The 14610-nt window shown below is 46.2% G+C and overlaps 1 protein-coding gene across 9 annotated transcripts in view; it reads right to left on the reverse strand.

Moving 5' to 3' along the window:
• Positions 1–7515: 7515 nt before the first annotated feature.
• Positions 7516–14610, reverse strand: part of KLHL20 (kelch like family member 20) — a 1054184-nt gene continuing 1047089 nt past the window's right edge. For 4 of the 9 annotated variants that reach the window (XM_069641184.1, XM_069641182.1, XM_069641180.1 and 1 more), the window contains one exon: positions 7516–8826. In XM_069641184.1, coding sequence (XP_069497285.1) covers positions 8742–8826 — 85 coding nt within the window. In that variant the 3' untranslated portion in view covers positions 7516–8741. The remainder of the gene's footprint in view (positions 8827–14610) is intronic. The other 5 variants (XM_069641177.1, XM_069641176.1, XM_069641178.1 and 2 more) reach the window with 2 other exon arrangements.

Consider the following 14610-nt stretch of genomic DNA (forward strand, 5'->3'; position numbering starts at 1 on the left):
GAATGGTGTCATGGGGGACTTCTTTACATTTAGGGAGAAGTCCGGCTTGTGCAGCAGAAAGCAGGTGTCCTCTAAATGAGACAAGACCTGCGCTGCAGACTTTCCTGGGATCAGCCAGTCCAGCTTTGGAAATACATGGACCCTGGATCGCCAGAGGTGAGCCGCAACTACCGCCATGAGCTTTGTGAAGATCCTTGGGGCAGAGGTTAGACCAACAGGAAGTACCTTGAACGGATATTTCAGATTTCCTATGGTGAACCTTAGGAACTTCCTGTGCTTTCGATGGATTGACACATGAAAATAAGTGTCCAGTAGGTCTATGGACACCAGCCAGTCCTGTAGTTTGAGAGCATGGAGAATCTCTCAACCTCACCATCCGGAATTGGTCTTTCCTCAAGAGCTTGTTCAAGGCCCGAGGTCCAGAATGGGATGGAGATCTCCTCCCTTCTTGGGTACCAGGAAATACCAACCCAATCCTCTCTGCTCAGGATGTACCTCTTCCACAGCACCCTTAAACAAAAGGGCGCTCAGTTCTTCCTGGAGATCCTGTGCCGGTTGGATTGGGGGTGGGAACAGTCAGTCTGTCCAGTGGTTTTCTTACAAATGGCAGACAATAACCCCAATGAATGAGCTGAAAGGCCCAGGCAAGTAATTCCCTGCCCCAGAGCAAGTGTTCTGTCAACTGTCCTCCAACCAGTGCACCGTGAGGGAAAAATCAAAGCGGCTTCGGAGGCTGGGTTGCCCCCACCGCTGTCGCTGCCTGTTGGCCTCTAGAAGCCCGGGTGCCCCTTCTGGAGCGCAAGAAATGCTTCAGTGCTTACCTGGCTGGTGGGAGCTATGCTCTCCTGCCATACGATATGGCATTTATAACACGCCTATACACAAATGTTTGATGAGGAGCATATTTCTTGTAGCCCCATGCCCTAGAGGCGAAGCTTAATGCAGGTTTGGCCGGCTGCACAGCTAGGCCTAAGGACTTAGAAAAATATAAGGAATCCAAAAATCACTGCTAAGGAATCGTCGAGACTCTGGCCAAATAGAAAATCGGCTACGAAGGACATGTCCAGAAGCTTGACTTTAACATTAGGCGAAAAACCAGAAGTTTTTAAATAGACCTGTCAGACACCATAAATCGGCCCACACATGTCTAAGATGTCCAGGCCCGTTCGCAGCCACCATTTGCCCACCTCTTTCCCATCCTCCCCTAGCTGTAGGAAGCCCTCGCACATTTCTCCTTCTGGGGCATACTGAGCAGCATTTTCAACTGCTTTCCATAGACCAAAGGAGTACTTGGCAAAACTGCTTGCCACATTTATAGCTTTCAGGTCCATACTGCCTGAAGTAAATGCTTTCTTTGCTAAAGCATCAACTTTTTTTGCTTCCCTGCCAGGAGGTAGAGTAAACGTGGAAGATGCAGGTCTAGACGAGACAGTAGCAGCCTGCATAACAAGCACCTTTGGGGGAAAGGTGAGAGGCAAGGTACAAAGGGTCTCGTCTAGCCGGCCTGTATTTCCCAGAAACGGTGATATTGACGGGAGGAATGGAACAAGGGTTTTGACACATAAGTGTTAAAGGATCGGCAATCTCAGGGTTTAAAGGAATATTGCGTTATTTGGTGAGGCCTTCATCTAAAATGTCAGTAAGGTCATAAACTTGTATGGGCGCCACAGATGAATGCAATCCCAGGGTGTCAACCCTTTCCACTGAAGCCCTGAATTTAGAAGTATTATGCACATAGGGTTGGGCTTGCTGAAATTCGAGGCCTGGAGAGGTGTCCAGACCGCTTGTGTCAAGGAGGCCTTCAGCCAGCTACAAAAGCCGATTTTGGTTGCCAAAATAATCGACCCCATCCCCGGAACCCAAGTAAACAGGGTCGACATCCCCCTGATCATCGGTGTCATTACCGCCAAAGATACCTGCCAGTGTTTTGAAAAATTGACCGGGATTGTGGGGTGAATATTTTCTCAACAACCGTCGACATCTCACGTCGAGGAAATGAAAAAAGTACAAATGTTTTCTGATGAAAACATTGAGTCGAAGACTCGCCTGTGTTCCCAAGCAGCGTCCTGGCATGCAGAAAAAAGGAACTGAGGTGTGGGGCGCAGTGATGTGTTATGTATATGATGCCTGACATCACGTCCGGAGCCGACTACCAAACGCTGAACAAGACGGATTGACTTGTCGAGTCGAGGTCCACTACGCCCCCTGTCGAAAATTTTCCAAAGCAACAGAGCTGGAAGGCATATCCATCAGATTAGCAATCTGCGGGAAAAAGGCAATCCATTGAAACAATGCCTAAAGCAACGGTATTAAGGCAATCCCACAGACCGTTTCCCCAATACTCATGCTCCCAATACATGACTCGCACTCTTCAGTTCCCAAACAAATTTCATCCATTGAAATTGGAACCTCACAGGGACAGAAATGCAGGGATAGAAGTGAGGGCCAGTGGAAATAACTGGTGCTTAAGCGTACAGAAAATATTAAACTGGGTGAATAGCATCAGTGAGCTTCAAGTCTGGTACGTATCACTTTTTCAAATCGTAGACAAATATATCTATGGTAATGCAGTCAGAGGGCTGACTTTCAATCAACATATGATTAGTAGCCTTTCACACGGTTGGCCTTGACAAAACTAGAACAGATCAAGAATTTAGGTATTTCAAGTGGTAACTATGCACCCATTTCAGTACCTACCCATTTATGCCTGTGGTGTACCTCAGGGCCGTCCTAGGTCACCACATTTTTTTCCAACTGTGATAACACCTCCCCTGTCTACATTGAAACAGCACTCAACTATTTTAACCGCTTCCTTCATCTGAAATTAATTTTGGTAGTTCAAGCTTGATCAGCCTTATCTGTACTAATTATGATCCCAAAATGTAAGAAGACCCTCACTGCTGGGTCTCCTTTTTTCCCTACAGCCTTCAAAACAATGGAATGCTTTACCTTTACACTTGAAAACGATAATCAATTGGCCTTTAGGAGTTCCCTAAAAGCCTACTTATTTAGAGTGTAATTCAGCTGTGGTCCATGGGTTTTCTTTTGTTCACGGTTTGTCTTTTGGAACAAATGTTCATGAATGAAATTATACATGAAGAAAGCACACTGACAACAAAAGACCTGGAAACATCCCTGCCTGGGATATTCCCTCCCATAGGTGACTGCACAAAGTCCTCTGGCTCGGATGCAACGAGCCTGGGTAAGACAGTGCTAAGACTGATAGCCTGGTGGATAAAAAGGTCAGAATTCAAGGGATAAATCTTAAGTACCCTAATGAAACAGTTTATGGCTCAGAAGCTTAGTAAGGTCATACGTCACTCACTGGGAATACAAACGTGGTAGCGCCAAGAAAAGTCAACAATTGAATTCCACTGGGTCCCAAGGGGATAACTGGGGGTTAGCAATGGAGGCTGAATACATACATACAACAACAGTCAGCTGGATATGCTTACTACAGAAATACATTAGGCCGCCAAAATGGTGCGCAACTGCTTGAAAGGACAAACAAGTCTCTGCCAGAGTATGCCTAGAAAGTTTTATTACAACCAAATAACTTAAAATAATCCACTTGGATGTTGGCAAACTACCAGATGTGTGAGAACACATGCTAAACAGGGCCACATGCAATTCGGCTACTTCTTTATTAAGATTTTGCAAAGCCTCATCTCTAACCCCAAAGGGTACAGCAATAACCATAAGACCACCAGTTTAGATGCCTTTATAAACTAGAGCTTCTGGAACCAAGCTTTCAAGTTGAGACGGTTTGAAGATACATTTTTCTAATGGAGAATGCTCTAAGACGCAGGATTCTTGGAAGCTGCACTTTGCTAAAGCCCTTTGCAATCACTGTGAGGTGAGGACATTGTCCTTACTGGAGCATCAACACCTGCTCATGCAAAATGCACACAAACACAAATGTTGAATTTCCCAAAAGCCAAAGGTCTAGTCAGACACTCTAGTTTTTAATCCCCATTGAACTGTGAAATAATGCAATCTGCCAGAACCTGTGTTATGCATTCCCACAAAGCTAATGGTGAAAAAGAAGATGCTCTAGCTTTGCGCCACCCGTCTAGTTTGAGTAAAGCATTGAGTAAACTAGAACCAATTCTACATGTGGGGCTGGAAGAACAGATGGCTGTATTGCCCAGTCCATAATTAGTGAGTATTGTGTGCCCCCCGGTAGCAAAACACCTGATGTTTGATGAATGAAACAGGGGTTATACAAAATCTGAATACCTTTACAGCGGAGTACCTACCTCTAGTAGGGCCAAAATTCAAATAAGTAAGTGGAAGTACATTCAGTACCCTTCCTTCAGTGCGATTACCTCTGCATATGAACTTTCCTACTACTGAGCCTTGCTGGCAGGACTACAGGTATGGCAAAGGCAGTTCAGCGCAGACCACAAACCATCAACCTTAAAAGAGAGGACCCCTCCAGAAGTGGATCAAGACCACCTTCACGACTATGAGCCATTTTGGGAGGAGTCCCAATGAACCTGCGCCTCTGACATTTGAAGACAAAAGTTGGCCTACTTCACCTAGAACTTCAGCAAGTGTAAGATTTTTGAAGCATGTGCATTATGTGGAGGGAAGAGGCTTGATCAGTAAAGGGCTTTTTACTGATGCACACCACAAACTACAGTAACTGCCAATGATGGTCCCAGATTGAAATGGAGAAATAGATTAAGTCTCTCTCGTTTGAAGATTACAGTCTGAGCCAAGGTGATAGTCTTCATGTTTCAGAGCATAAAGAATGTGTTTAGCTTGTACAAGTCGAGAGTGGGTTATTGTCTCTGGAATTGGATCAGTGATGCATTTTTCACTGAGTAAAGACCGGGCTCCTGGTGGACCAGTTTGATAGCAAGTAAGACCAGGCCTTTTTGAACATCTACAAGATGGTCTGCAGGGAGGGGGATTAGGAGGGACGTTTACTACCCTGAAGAAAGGTATTACTTTGGGATATGCAAGATGAACCCAGGAATCAAAGATTGAAAATGATTAAATTAAAACTCAGCATTTCAGTGTTAGAGTTTACACTAATTGCGATGAATTACATATTTTATACACTATTTTGGAATGTATATGCAAATGACTTGACGGTCACCTTTCTTTAATAAAATAAAATATGGGCAAGTAGTGGTTGGTGAATTGGTTTATGTTACCTATGGTTTCAGGTGCCTTACAATCGTGCTTCAGGGTTCAAGAAACACAAATGCATACCCGTTTACATGAGCTTTTTAATTTCCAAATAATATAGTAACATTTTAAAAGGAGTATAGATCCATGCATTAAGCAGCAAGTTCTGTGATGCTAGTAAGGAGACGGCTGTCCTCCACTGGGTGTGAGGAGCCTTCCTGTTCCACTTTGGGATTGAAGTAGAAAAATCCCTGCTAGAAAATCACGAATTGCTAAATTCTGCAAGGAATACTATGCTATGTGGAGTGATTGAAATGTTTGTGTCACCACTAGCGCGTGTGTGGGATTGTCATTAGCAATGGCACTTCTTAAAAAGAGAAAAGAAAGCACACTACAAAAACAGCTCCCCAATGACCCAAATCAAGACAAGCGCCAACTGTGGAGCAGACATGGCAATGAGGATACGGAATATATCTCAGGGTCAGTACATTAACTGTTTCCCTTCAAACAAGATGGCAGAAATTTACTTTTTGCCTAATTCTGAAGAGTGAAAGTCTTTCTCTAAATTCAATAAGTTGCCTGGGGGCTGGGTAGAAGGGCTATTTGAGACTTCTATTTTTCATCCACTGTTTTCAGATTAGCGATCAGGGATTTGTGGCCAAGCATCTTGAGGAATCTTGAGTCGTTTCAAGATCATGTCCTCGATTACTCCTGCATTTTGTAAGGAGCATCTTGCACTGAAAAATTAGTCGATTTCAACAGCAGGGAATATATATTTCAACCCTCCTGGGCAACGCTCTGAAGACTACGTAGGGTCTGTGAATCTGCTTTTGGTGTTAATCGCATGGGCTAGTAGGCATCTGTCTAGTAAAAATGCAAAAGTCTTGAGTCATATTTTTAGTCTCACAGAACCTCAGTCTTTGGATGCTCAAAGCAACCTTCCCTCTAAACGAGCAGCAGTACTAGGTGGGAGTGCTTTGTAGCCATAAGGAAGACATCAGTTACATAGATGCTACACATGATAGTAGGTTCCAAAATGGGCGTTTTAGGGATTTGTTTTTCAATGCCTCGAGTTCAGGCCAGTAAGAGAGAGACACTGGGGACTTGCTTTTAGAAATGGCTTGGCAGGGCATGATTGGTACTGGTCGAACTGATGTTGAAGTCTGACTTAGAACCCTCATGGTCCTCCGAGTTGGCAAGACACTTAAGGCCCTAAAAAGTGCAAGTCTTCAAGGAAACGTAAGCCAGCCTGTTGGAGGTAAGTGTCCAAGATCTGGTCATTGTATGACCGTCAATCTTTGAATACGGGCCCAGGGGGTATTAACAACGTTGCCTATGTGAAGGGGGAGGTATGCGTCTAGATTGAAATGAAGCAAAGGGAAACTTGCTTTATAAAGACATAGTATGCCATCTGAGCAGAAACAGGGCAACCCTCCATCTTTTTAATGTAAAGAACATAAGACTGGAGCACGAAGGGAATCAATTGAGGCATGGCCAGGGTCTGACATGAGAACCATGCATGTACATGTGGACTCTATTTGACATGGATCCTTGCACTGTGCGAGAGGATGTTTGCTAGCTTAAACTGAAGTGTTTCACCAGTCTTGAATAAAGGGGCTGTAGATGATGGCTGCATTTTAACGCAAGGGGACTACAGAATTCTCGAGAAAATTAAACACTTATCACCACAGCAAGGTTGAAGCTCATACGTAATAGTGATTATTCCAGTTGCAAAAAGCTCAGGTGTCAGATCAACTGTAGGGTGGCCAAAGGGTGCCCATGGTTACAAGTGCTAAAAAGCAAAGGCAATGAATTTCCATGTTAAAGGGAGAAATAATGGTTTGCAACAAAAATTTGATTTTTTCTGAAAACGTCTGAGGTACTCTATAACTGGATGAAAAGGCCAGCCTGTCTAGCTTATGGCGTGCTGCAGATCTATTAACAATACTGTACAAGCAGTTTACAGATTAACATTTCACACACACTTTCCCAAAAGGGCAATGATGGCACCGTTGTACAACACAAACTGACACCTTCTTATTTGAAGCACTGATGGTAGGCATACTTTTGGGGCTGGCCAACAGATGTTGGCTGCCACACAGTAAACCAGATAGCATGGCAAACAGCTTGTCTAAACTCAGAGGAATGCGGGCCCAGTAAACCTTGATATAGTGTTTAGCGCTATCGGAACAGTGAGGAGTGACACTGCTTTTCATGTGACAATCATTTTGGCTACGACTTATAAAAAGGTACATAATTTACACTGGGTTCTAATGGGTGTCTAGGATTAAGAACACAATGTGAGAAACTGATTAAGTAAGGAAACTGGAGGGGGTGTTGGGGTGGCAGAGCAAACCTTTAAAAATGCACATAAACCAATATCAATTGTTTTATTACAGAATAGACCAAAAACCCTTTAATGCTATCCCAATTAAAGTTTTAGTGGGTGCTGTGGGCACATTTTAGATTCACAGTCCATTCCCATACTAACCTACGATCAGGAAAGCCCACCAGTGTGGAAAACTGGATCCATAACAATTCCTGCTGTCTTAAACCAAAGAGATTCAGTTTGTTTAATCTTTCAAACACAGTATGGAAACAAAGCGATGATTGATGTGCTCCGTGTGATACAACGTCCACCAATGGCAGCAACCAAATACTTGTTTTGCTCCTCGTGACCAATTTAATGCAGCATATATTATCATGAAATGTAGGCGTTGCCCTATTTAGGGTTCCCTCGCGTTCCAGACTTAGGAAGGAGTTAAAACTGTTGCTCTTAGCAGATTCTAACCACTGTTCATTGCAGGTGATTAAAGGTTTTGTCAAAAGCATCCTACGAGATGACCCACGATGCGATGTGAGAATTGAAAGTAGCCTAACTCCTGTTCCAACAACTGTCTGAATCAGGTGGCAAAAGGACACTACTTTAAGTTCTTTTGAAGTTAAGTGCAACCCCCCAACAGATGCATGACAATAGTCCATGAACAGAGGGCCAACTACAGGTGGACAAAAAAATCAAAGACTTTGTGATGACAAAAAATACACTGATAAATATATCTGCTTTGCATGTACGCATTCCGAGAAGGTTATTTCTGTTCAAAGGTGGGATGAGACCGCTTGGATAAACCTGCGGTTACGAGGAGTAAGGCAAAGCATTGATTCCCGCAGCAAATCCCTGCATGGTTATCCAGGGAAGGTACAGAGGGTGGTCTTCGAGCAGCACACTTGTAGAGAGCGCCTTCGATTCACATGGCCTCCAACTGGCTTTTTTTACCTGCAGTTGAATCCTTCAAATGTTCACTTAGGTTGAAGTCGAGGAAACTTTAAAATAAAATTAAAAAAACTCTAAAGAAAACTTTTAGGCAAAAAAAGTCTGTTTGCTTAAACTGAAGTTCGCCAAGAGGTAAAACTCTGCTATATGCATTATCGTCAGAAACCAAAGAACCCCAATGAGCTTTGAAAGCGTGGTAGAGGGGCCGCAGAAGAGAGGAAGTCGGGATGCAATGCTCCGGTCAAACAGAAGGGAGCCCTCCACTCTGCAGATCGTCAAGTTTCTCACTCTGTACAGGAGGACAGGTGCCACACTGCCATCGTGGAGACGGTCACCAGATATGCGACTCGCAGTGTGTCATTTTAATCACTCCCACACCACCACCCAGCCGACGATAGTTCATTCCGCCATACAACCTGTTGGGAAGAGAAAGCGAGTGTAAACAAATCAGGATTTTATACTATAGTTTCTCATCACATTGCCTTTTTGCCTATGCATGTTTCTGACTTTGATTCTCAATTTACTGATGTTTTTATTTGAAATATAAAAATCACTCATTACACAAGAGGAAATTCATAGTTATAAATGCATAATCACTAGGAGGGCAGAAAAATAGTATATACTATATTAAAATGCAGAAATTACACTGTAACTGATTATGCCACTACACCCCACCTTTTGATAAAACTAGATACACAGCTTGAATAGTCAGACTGGTCGTGGCAGAAAGGGATGAGATTGTAGCAAATTCCATAACATCAGCAAGTGTGTAATAATACAAAATAATATCTATAAATATAAACACTTCATCTAGATTCAATCCATGTTCCAACCCATTGTATTGTAAATCGTGTTTGATTTGTGTCAAGACCACAACTAAAGGAGAGCCATTCCGCTATTGGACTATTTCATGTTCACACTAAACCTCACAAGTACAACAATGTATTCATTGTTCCAGGGTTGCAGTATAAGAACAGTAGCTTCTTAAAGTGATTGGCAATTACTAATGGAGTCCATACTTACTGCGCAGTAGAAACTAAACACTAACAGTAACCTCGATAGTAGTACCTTGCCCCAAATGCTATAATGCTCATCTAACATTTCTGAGATCCAATAATTTAAGATTAAGATTTCATTAGTCTCATTGCCATTATTTCTTTGTTAACTTTGCACAATTTTAAGTAGCTTTCAAATTGGAGTTATTTAACCAAGGATATATGCATTTCTTTGTCGCCCTGCTCTCCCTCCGTTCCATCTGGTTGGCTGGTAGGTCCGAAAAAAGCTGGTACAAACGATAGCTGTCACTTTATGAACTTATAATGTTTTGAAGTCTTTTATGTGCAGGTCCCTTTCCATGCAGACCCCCATTCACCAATCCACCCCCACACCGGTCACCAACATTCAAACCCAGTTCATGTTTTTACCGCCTAGGAGCCAGGTCAGGATTTGCTATGCTTGACAAATCTACGCTCCATTTTCTTCTTGCTGCAAGGTACCTCCCTCTGACGCAAATGCCATATACTGCGTTCTTCAAACAATGCATCTGGCGTAGGAAGCGTCCTCAGGGGCTGTACCTCAGGATGCCTGCATCCGGTATTTTTATTTTTAAATGTATTTATTTGATATGATCAAGATCTTTCAAATTCATCAAAAAGAAAACACACATTTAAAATACACATCAATAGAGCTTCAATCCGCGAATATTGCGAGGGATCACAAATGAGTCGGGTGTTAAAATCATTCATTACACTGATCACAATAGAGAAATGACGTTAAATAGCAAAAGTACAGCTAATAAAATGCCTCATCGGATACACATGATATACACTGTTTCAAATGATCAGATCCAGAGTGCGACAGCGCACCATTAACACTTTTCCTGTGGGTAATAAGTTCAATCGAAATCTAAGGAATTCTGTGATAATATGGATTGGGGTATAATGAAAGATATTCTAGTAATAAACCCAAGGGTTTATCCACCTTTGAGAATGTAGAATGAAGATGCCAACTTCTTGTTCTATCAATAGGTTCAATCCAATCCATTTCCTTAGTAAATTTTTTCACCCACAAGGGATTGTTATATTCGTAGATGGTCCTACCACTTTTTAGTAAGATTCCTTTTAGATTCGCCATTTAAGTCCCCTTTTAAGACTTCATAGAGGGTGCCTTGAGGGGGGAAACATGATTGTACCACAGAGAGTTAGCACGCGCCCGTTTGAACCATGCTTGAAGAGATTGAAGGCCCAATTGAAACCTCAAAGAAGGCATTGGTGTGGAAGGAGGAAGATTTAATACACGCTTCCAGATTCTCTCCTCTAGTTTTTCCCATTGCATCTCATACACAGTGGTTCAACCTCACTCCCATAGAGTAGTGTCGGCACAACCTTACCAACACAAAATGTAATAAGGATTTTCAGCGAAAATGTGCAATAGTGACCCTGTATCATTTTCATCTGATGTAGACCTAAATCTGCCTTGGCCTCCAATCTATCAATAACAGTCCAGATTCAACGGTAGAAATCCCAAATACTTAGTGTGGTTCACCATAGGGATCTGGACATCCTCTATTGAGCATTTAAACCCACATATTTTCTTAGAATACTTGGTGAGGTGCAGGACACAACTTAGTTTGATTAAGGAACAAGTTACTTACTTGTAACTGTTGTTCTCCAGCATGGGTCTGGCATGGATTCACATGCTCATGAATATTCCCTGTCAGGCCGGGAATCTTCGGTAAAGAAAAAATCTATCAGTTTCGTTTCTGATCTGTCTTTCTTAGTAGTAACCAATCACTGATCTCTGGGCCATACTGCCCCCAGCCAATGACTGCCCTCTCCCTAAGCCCGTCCCCTGGCAGCCATCTTCAGATTTGGTAGCACATAAAGTGGCAGTATGACCAAGTGAAGAGCTGCAGAGGGGTAGGAGGGAGGGTTCGCATGTGAATCCATGCCAGACCCATGCTGGAGAACAACAGTTACAGGTAAGTAACTTGTTCCTTCTCCAGCATCGGGTCTGGCATGGATTCACATGCTCACGAATACAAGAATACATAGCAGTACACACATGCACAACCACGGGAGGTGGCAAAGGCTCAACATTAAGCAATACATAAACTCAACATTAAGCACTCTTACCTCCTCACCAGGCCCACCTTCAGGCGAACAGGTTGCGCAGCATTGCTTGGCCGACTGTGGACTCCTCCCTGGAATCCCGGTCGACGCAGTAGAATCTCGAGAAGGTGTGCGTCGACCTCCACGTAGCAGCCCTGAAGATGTCCAGCAGGGGCACACCAGACAATGCCGTGGTAGCAGCGATCGCTCTGGTCGAATGGGCTCTCGGACGGCCGGGCAACGGTCGGTTTGTCAACCGGTGACCGTGCATGATGCAGCCAGAGAGCCACCTGGAAATGGAAGCTTTCGAGAGAGCCTTCCCTTGGTTCACAGGTCCAAAGTTCACAAATAGCTGTGACGTCTTCCGAAAACTCTTTGTGCGGTCCACGTAGAACTTCAGTGCTCTAGCCACATCTAGCGAGTGCAAAGTCCTCTCAGCCGGCGACGGGAAGAAAACTGGTAACCACCAAGGGCTCGTTGAGGTGGAAGTCCGACGGCACCTTGGGCACAAAGGAGGGGTGCGTCCTCAGCACCACCCTTGTGTCGTGAAAAGTCAAGTATGGAGGCTTGCAGGATAGGGCCTGGATCTCTCCCACTCGTCGTGCGGAGGTGATGGCCACAAGAAATGCTGTCTTCCACAACAGGAACTTCAATGGCGCTGAATACAGAGGCTCGGATGGCGCCCCCATGAGCCTGGACAGCACCACGTTGAGTTCCCATGCCGGGGCAGGAGCCTTCACCGGCGGGAACGATCGGAACAGTCCCTTCATAAATTCCTTCACCAGGCGATGAGACCACAAGGACGCCCGTCCCGTAGTTCTGTTGTATCGGGAGATCGCAGCCAGATGTATCTTGATGGAAGCATGAGCTAGTCCAGCCTTGGCCAGCGACAGTAGGTACGGCAGTACTTGAGGGGCCGTAATCCGCAGAGGGTTAATCTTCTGTGCACGGCACCAGACAGAGAACCTCTTCCACTTATGTCCGTGGCACTTGAGAGTTGAAGACGCCCTGGCCTTTGCGAGAACCTCTCTGCAGTCAGCCAGGATATTGTACCCTCCAAACTCTAGTGCTGCAGGCGCCAGGCCTGCAAGTTCGACTCCGGGTCGTGATGAAGGATGGGGCCTCCTTCTCTGGAAAGAAGATCTGCGTCCGTCGGCAGCTTGACCGGTAGGGACGCCGACAAGTCTAGAAGGTCCGGGAACCAGATCTGCCTCGGCCACACCGGTGTGACGAGGATCGTCCTGCACCGGGACCTCTTGAACTGGTTGATGAGTCGGAGCAGCAATGGAGGGAACGCGTATAGGAACAGGCTGTCCCAGGGGAACGAGAAAGCATTGCTCATGCTCCTCGGTTGGGGAAACCGGCTGGCAAACCTCTGGCACTTGGAGTTCGCCACCGTCGCGAACAGATCGATCTGGGGTTTGCCCCATTGCTGAAAGTCGGTCCACTTGATCCTGGCGTAGTTCCCATTCATGGCACGAGCGCAGTTCTCTGCTGAGTGAGTTGGCAATGGTGTTTTTTTTATCCCTGCCAGATGAAACGGCACCAGAAACATCCCTTGAGCAACGGCCCAATGCCACAGATCCTGGGCTTCCTTTGATAGGGCCGGGGATCTGGTTCCGCCCTGCTTCCGGATGTAGAACATCGTGGTGGTGTTGTCGGTGAAGATCCTCACCACCTTGCCCTTGAGGGACGGGAGAAAGGACCTGAGGGCCCAGAACACTGCCCAGAGCTCCAGGATGTTGATGTGGAGCGGCTTCTCCTCCAGGAGCCAAAGGCCTCTCGCGTGAACATCTCTGGTGTGCGCTCCCCACCCCTCCAGGGAGGCATCCGTCGTCACCATCGCCTGTTGGGCCTGGGTCTGAAAGTGTGTCCCCGCCGCTAGATGAGCGCGGATGCCCCACCACCGGATCGCTCGTCGGAAGGTCTCGTTGAAAGGGATCCTGTCCTCCAAGCTGCCCGTCGCTTGAATCCAGCGGGCATCGAACTCCTGTAGAGGGCGCATCCGAAGCCTGCACAGGCGTACGCGATAAATACAAGAGGACATCATCCCGAGTAGGGACTTGATGGACCTCACCCTGGCCACGTCGGTGGCCAGCAGATGCTGCACCTTGCCTAGGATGGCCTTTGTCCTTTCCTCCGACGGCGAGGCCAGACGCGCTACTGTGTCGAGCTTGGCTCCCAAAAACAGTGCAACTTGAGAGGGGACCAGGTGGGACTTGGGGAAGTTGATTGAGAACCCCAAGTCCGTGAGCAGCTGGACGGTCTTCGCTGTGTATTCTACGGCAAGCTCCCTTGTCCTTGCGCGAATGAGCCAATCGTCCAGGTAGGGGTAGAAGTGGATTCCTTGCAGGCGCAGCCGCGCCGCCAGTGGAGCGAGGCACTTGGTGAAAACCATGTGTGCCGACTTCAATCCGAATGGGAGGGCCTTGAACTGGTAGTGCCGCCCTTGGACCACGAACCTGAGGAACTTCCGGTGTCCTTTTAGAATGGGAATGTGAAAGTATGCATCCTCCAAATCCAACGATGACAGGAAATCGCCTTCCTCCAGCTGTCCAGCACATGCTGGAGGGTGACCATCGCAGGTCACAGGTCTAGGATGGGTCGCCACCCTCCTGTCTTCTTTTTCATGAGGAAGTACACTCCGGAGCCCCGGAGCCTCTTTGGGACGAGCTCGATGGCACCTTTCTTAAGCATCGCCCTTACCTCCAACAGTAGTTGAGGGACGTGGTTTTCTTTCCTGGCCACGGGAGGAATGCGGGGGCACTTTTTTAGAAATTCGAAGGCGTGCCCCTGAGCCCCTGAGCCAGGGCGTCCAGCACCAAACGGTCGGTGGAGATGGACTCCCACACGCTGACGAACTTCGCCACCCGGTCTCCCAATGGGGTGCTTCGGTGGGGGCCCGACGCCACGGTCGGTTCAATCTTGCTTGAAGGACACCTTGCTGCCTTGGCCTCCCTGGCGACGACGGCGGGATCCACCCGACTTGCCTAGTCCTCTATAGGCTTCCTGCAACGAGGAGCGGGCCGCTTGGCGGTACGTAGAGGAGCCACCACCGAATCCCTTGCCTCCGGAGCTCCGAAAGGACGG

This window comes from Ambystoma mexicanum, chromosome 1q (genome assembly GCF_040938575.1).
Source record: "Ambystoma mexicanum isolate Mex_15411 chromosome 1q, UKY_AmexF1_1, whole genome shotgun sequence".
NCBI classification, from domain to species: domain Eukaryota; kingdom Metazoa; phylum Chordata; class Amphibia; order Caudata; family Ambystomatidae; genus Ambystoma; species Ambystoma mexicanum.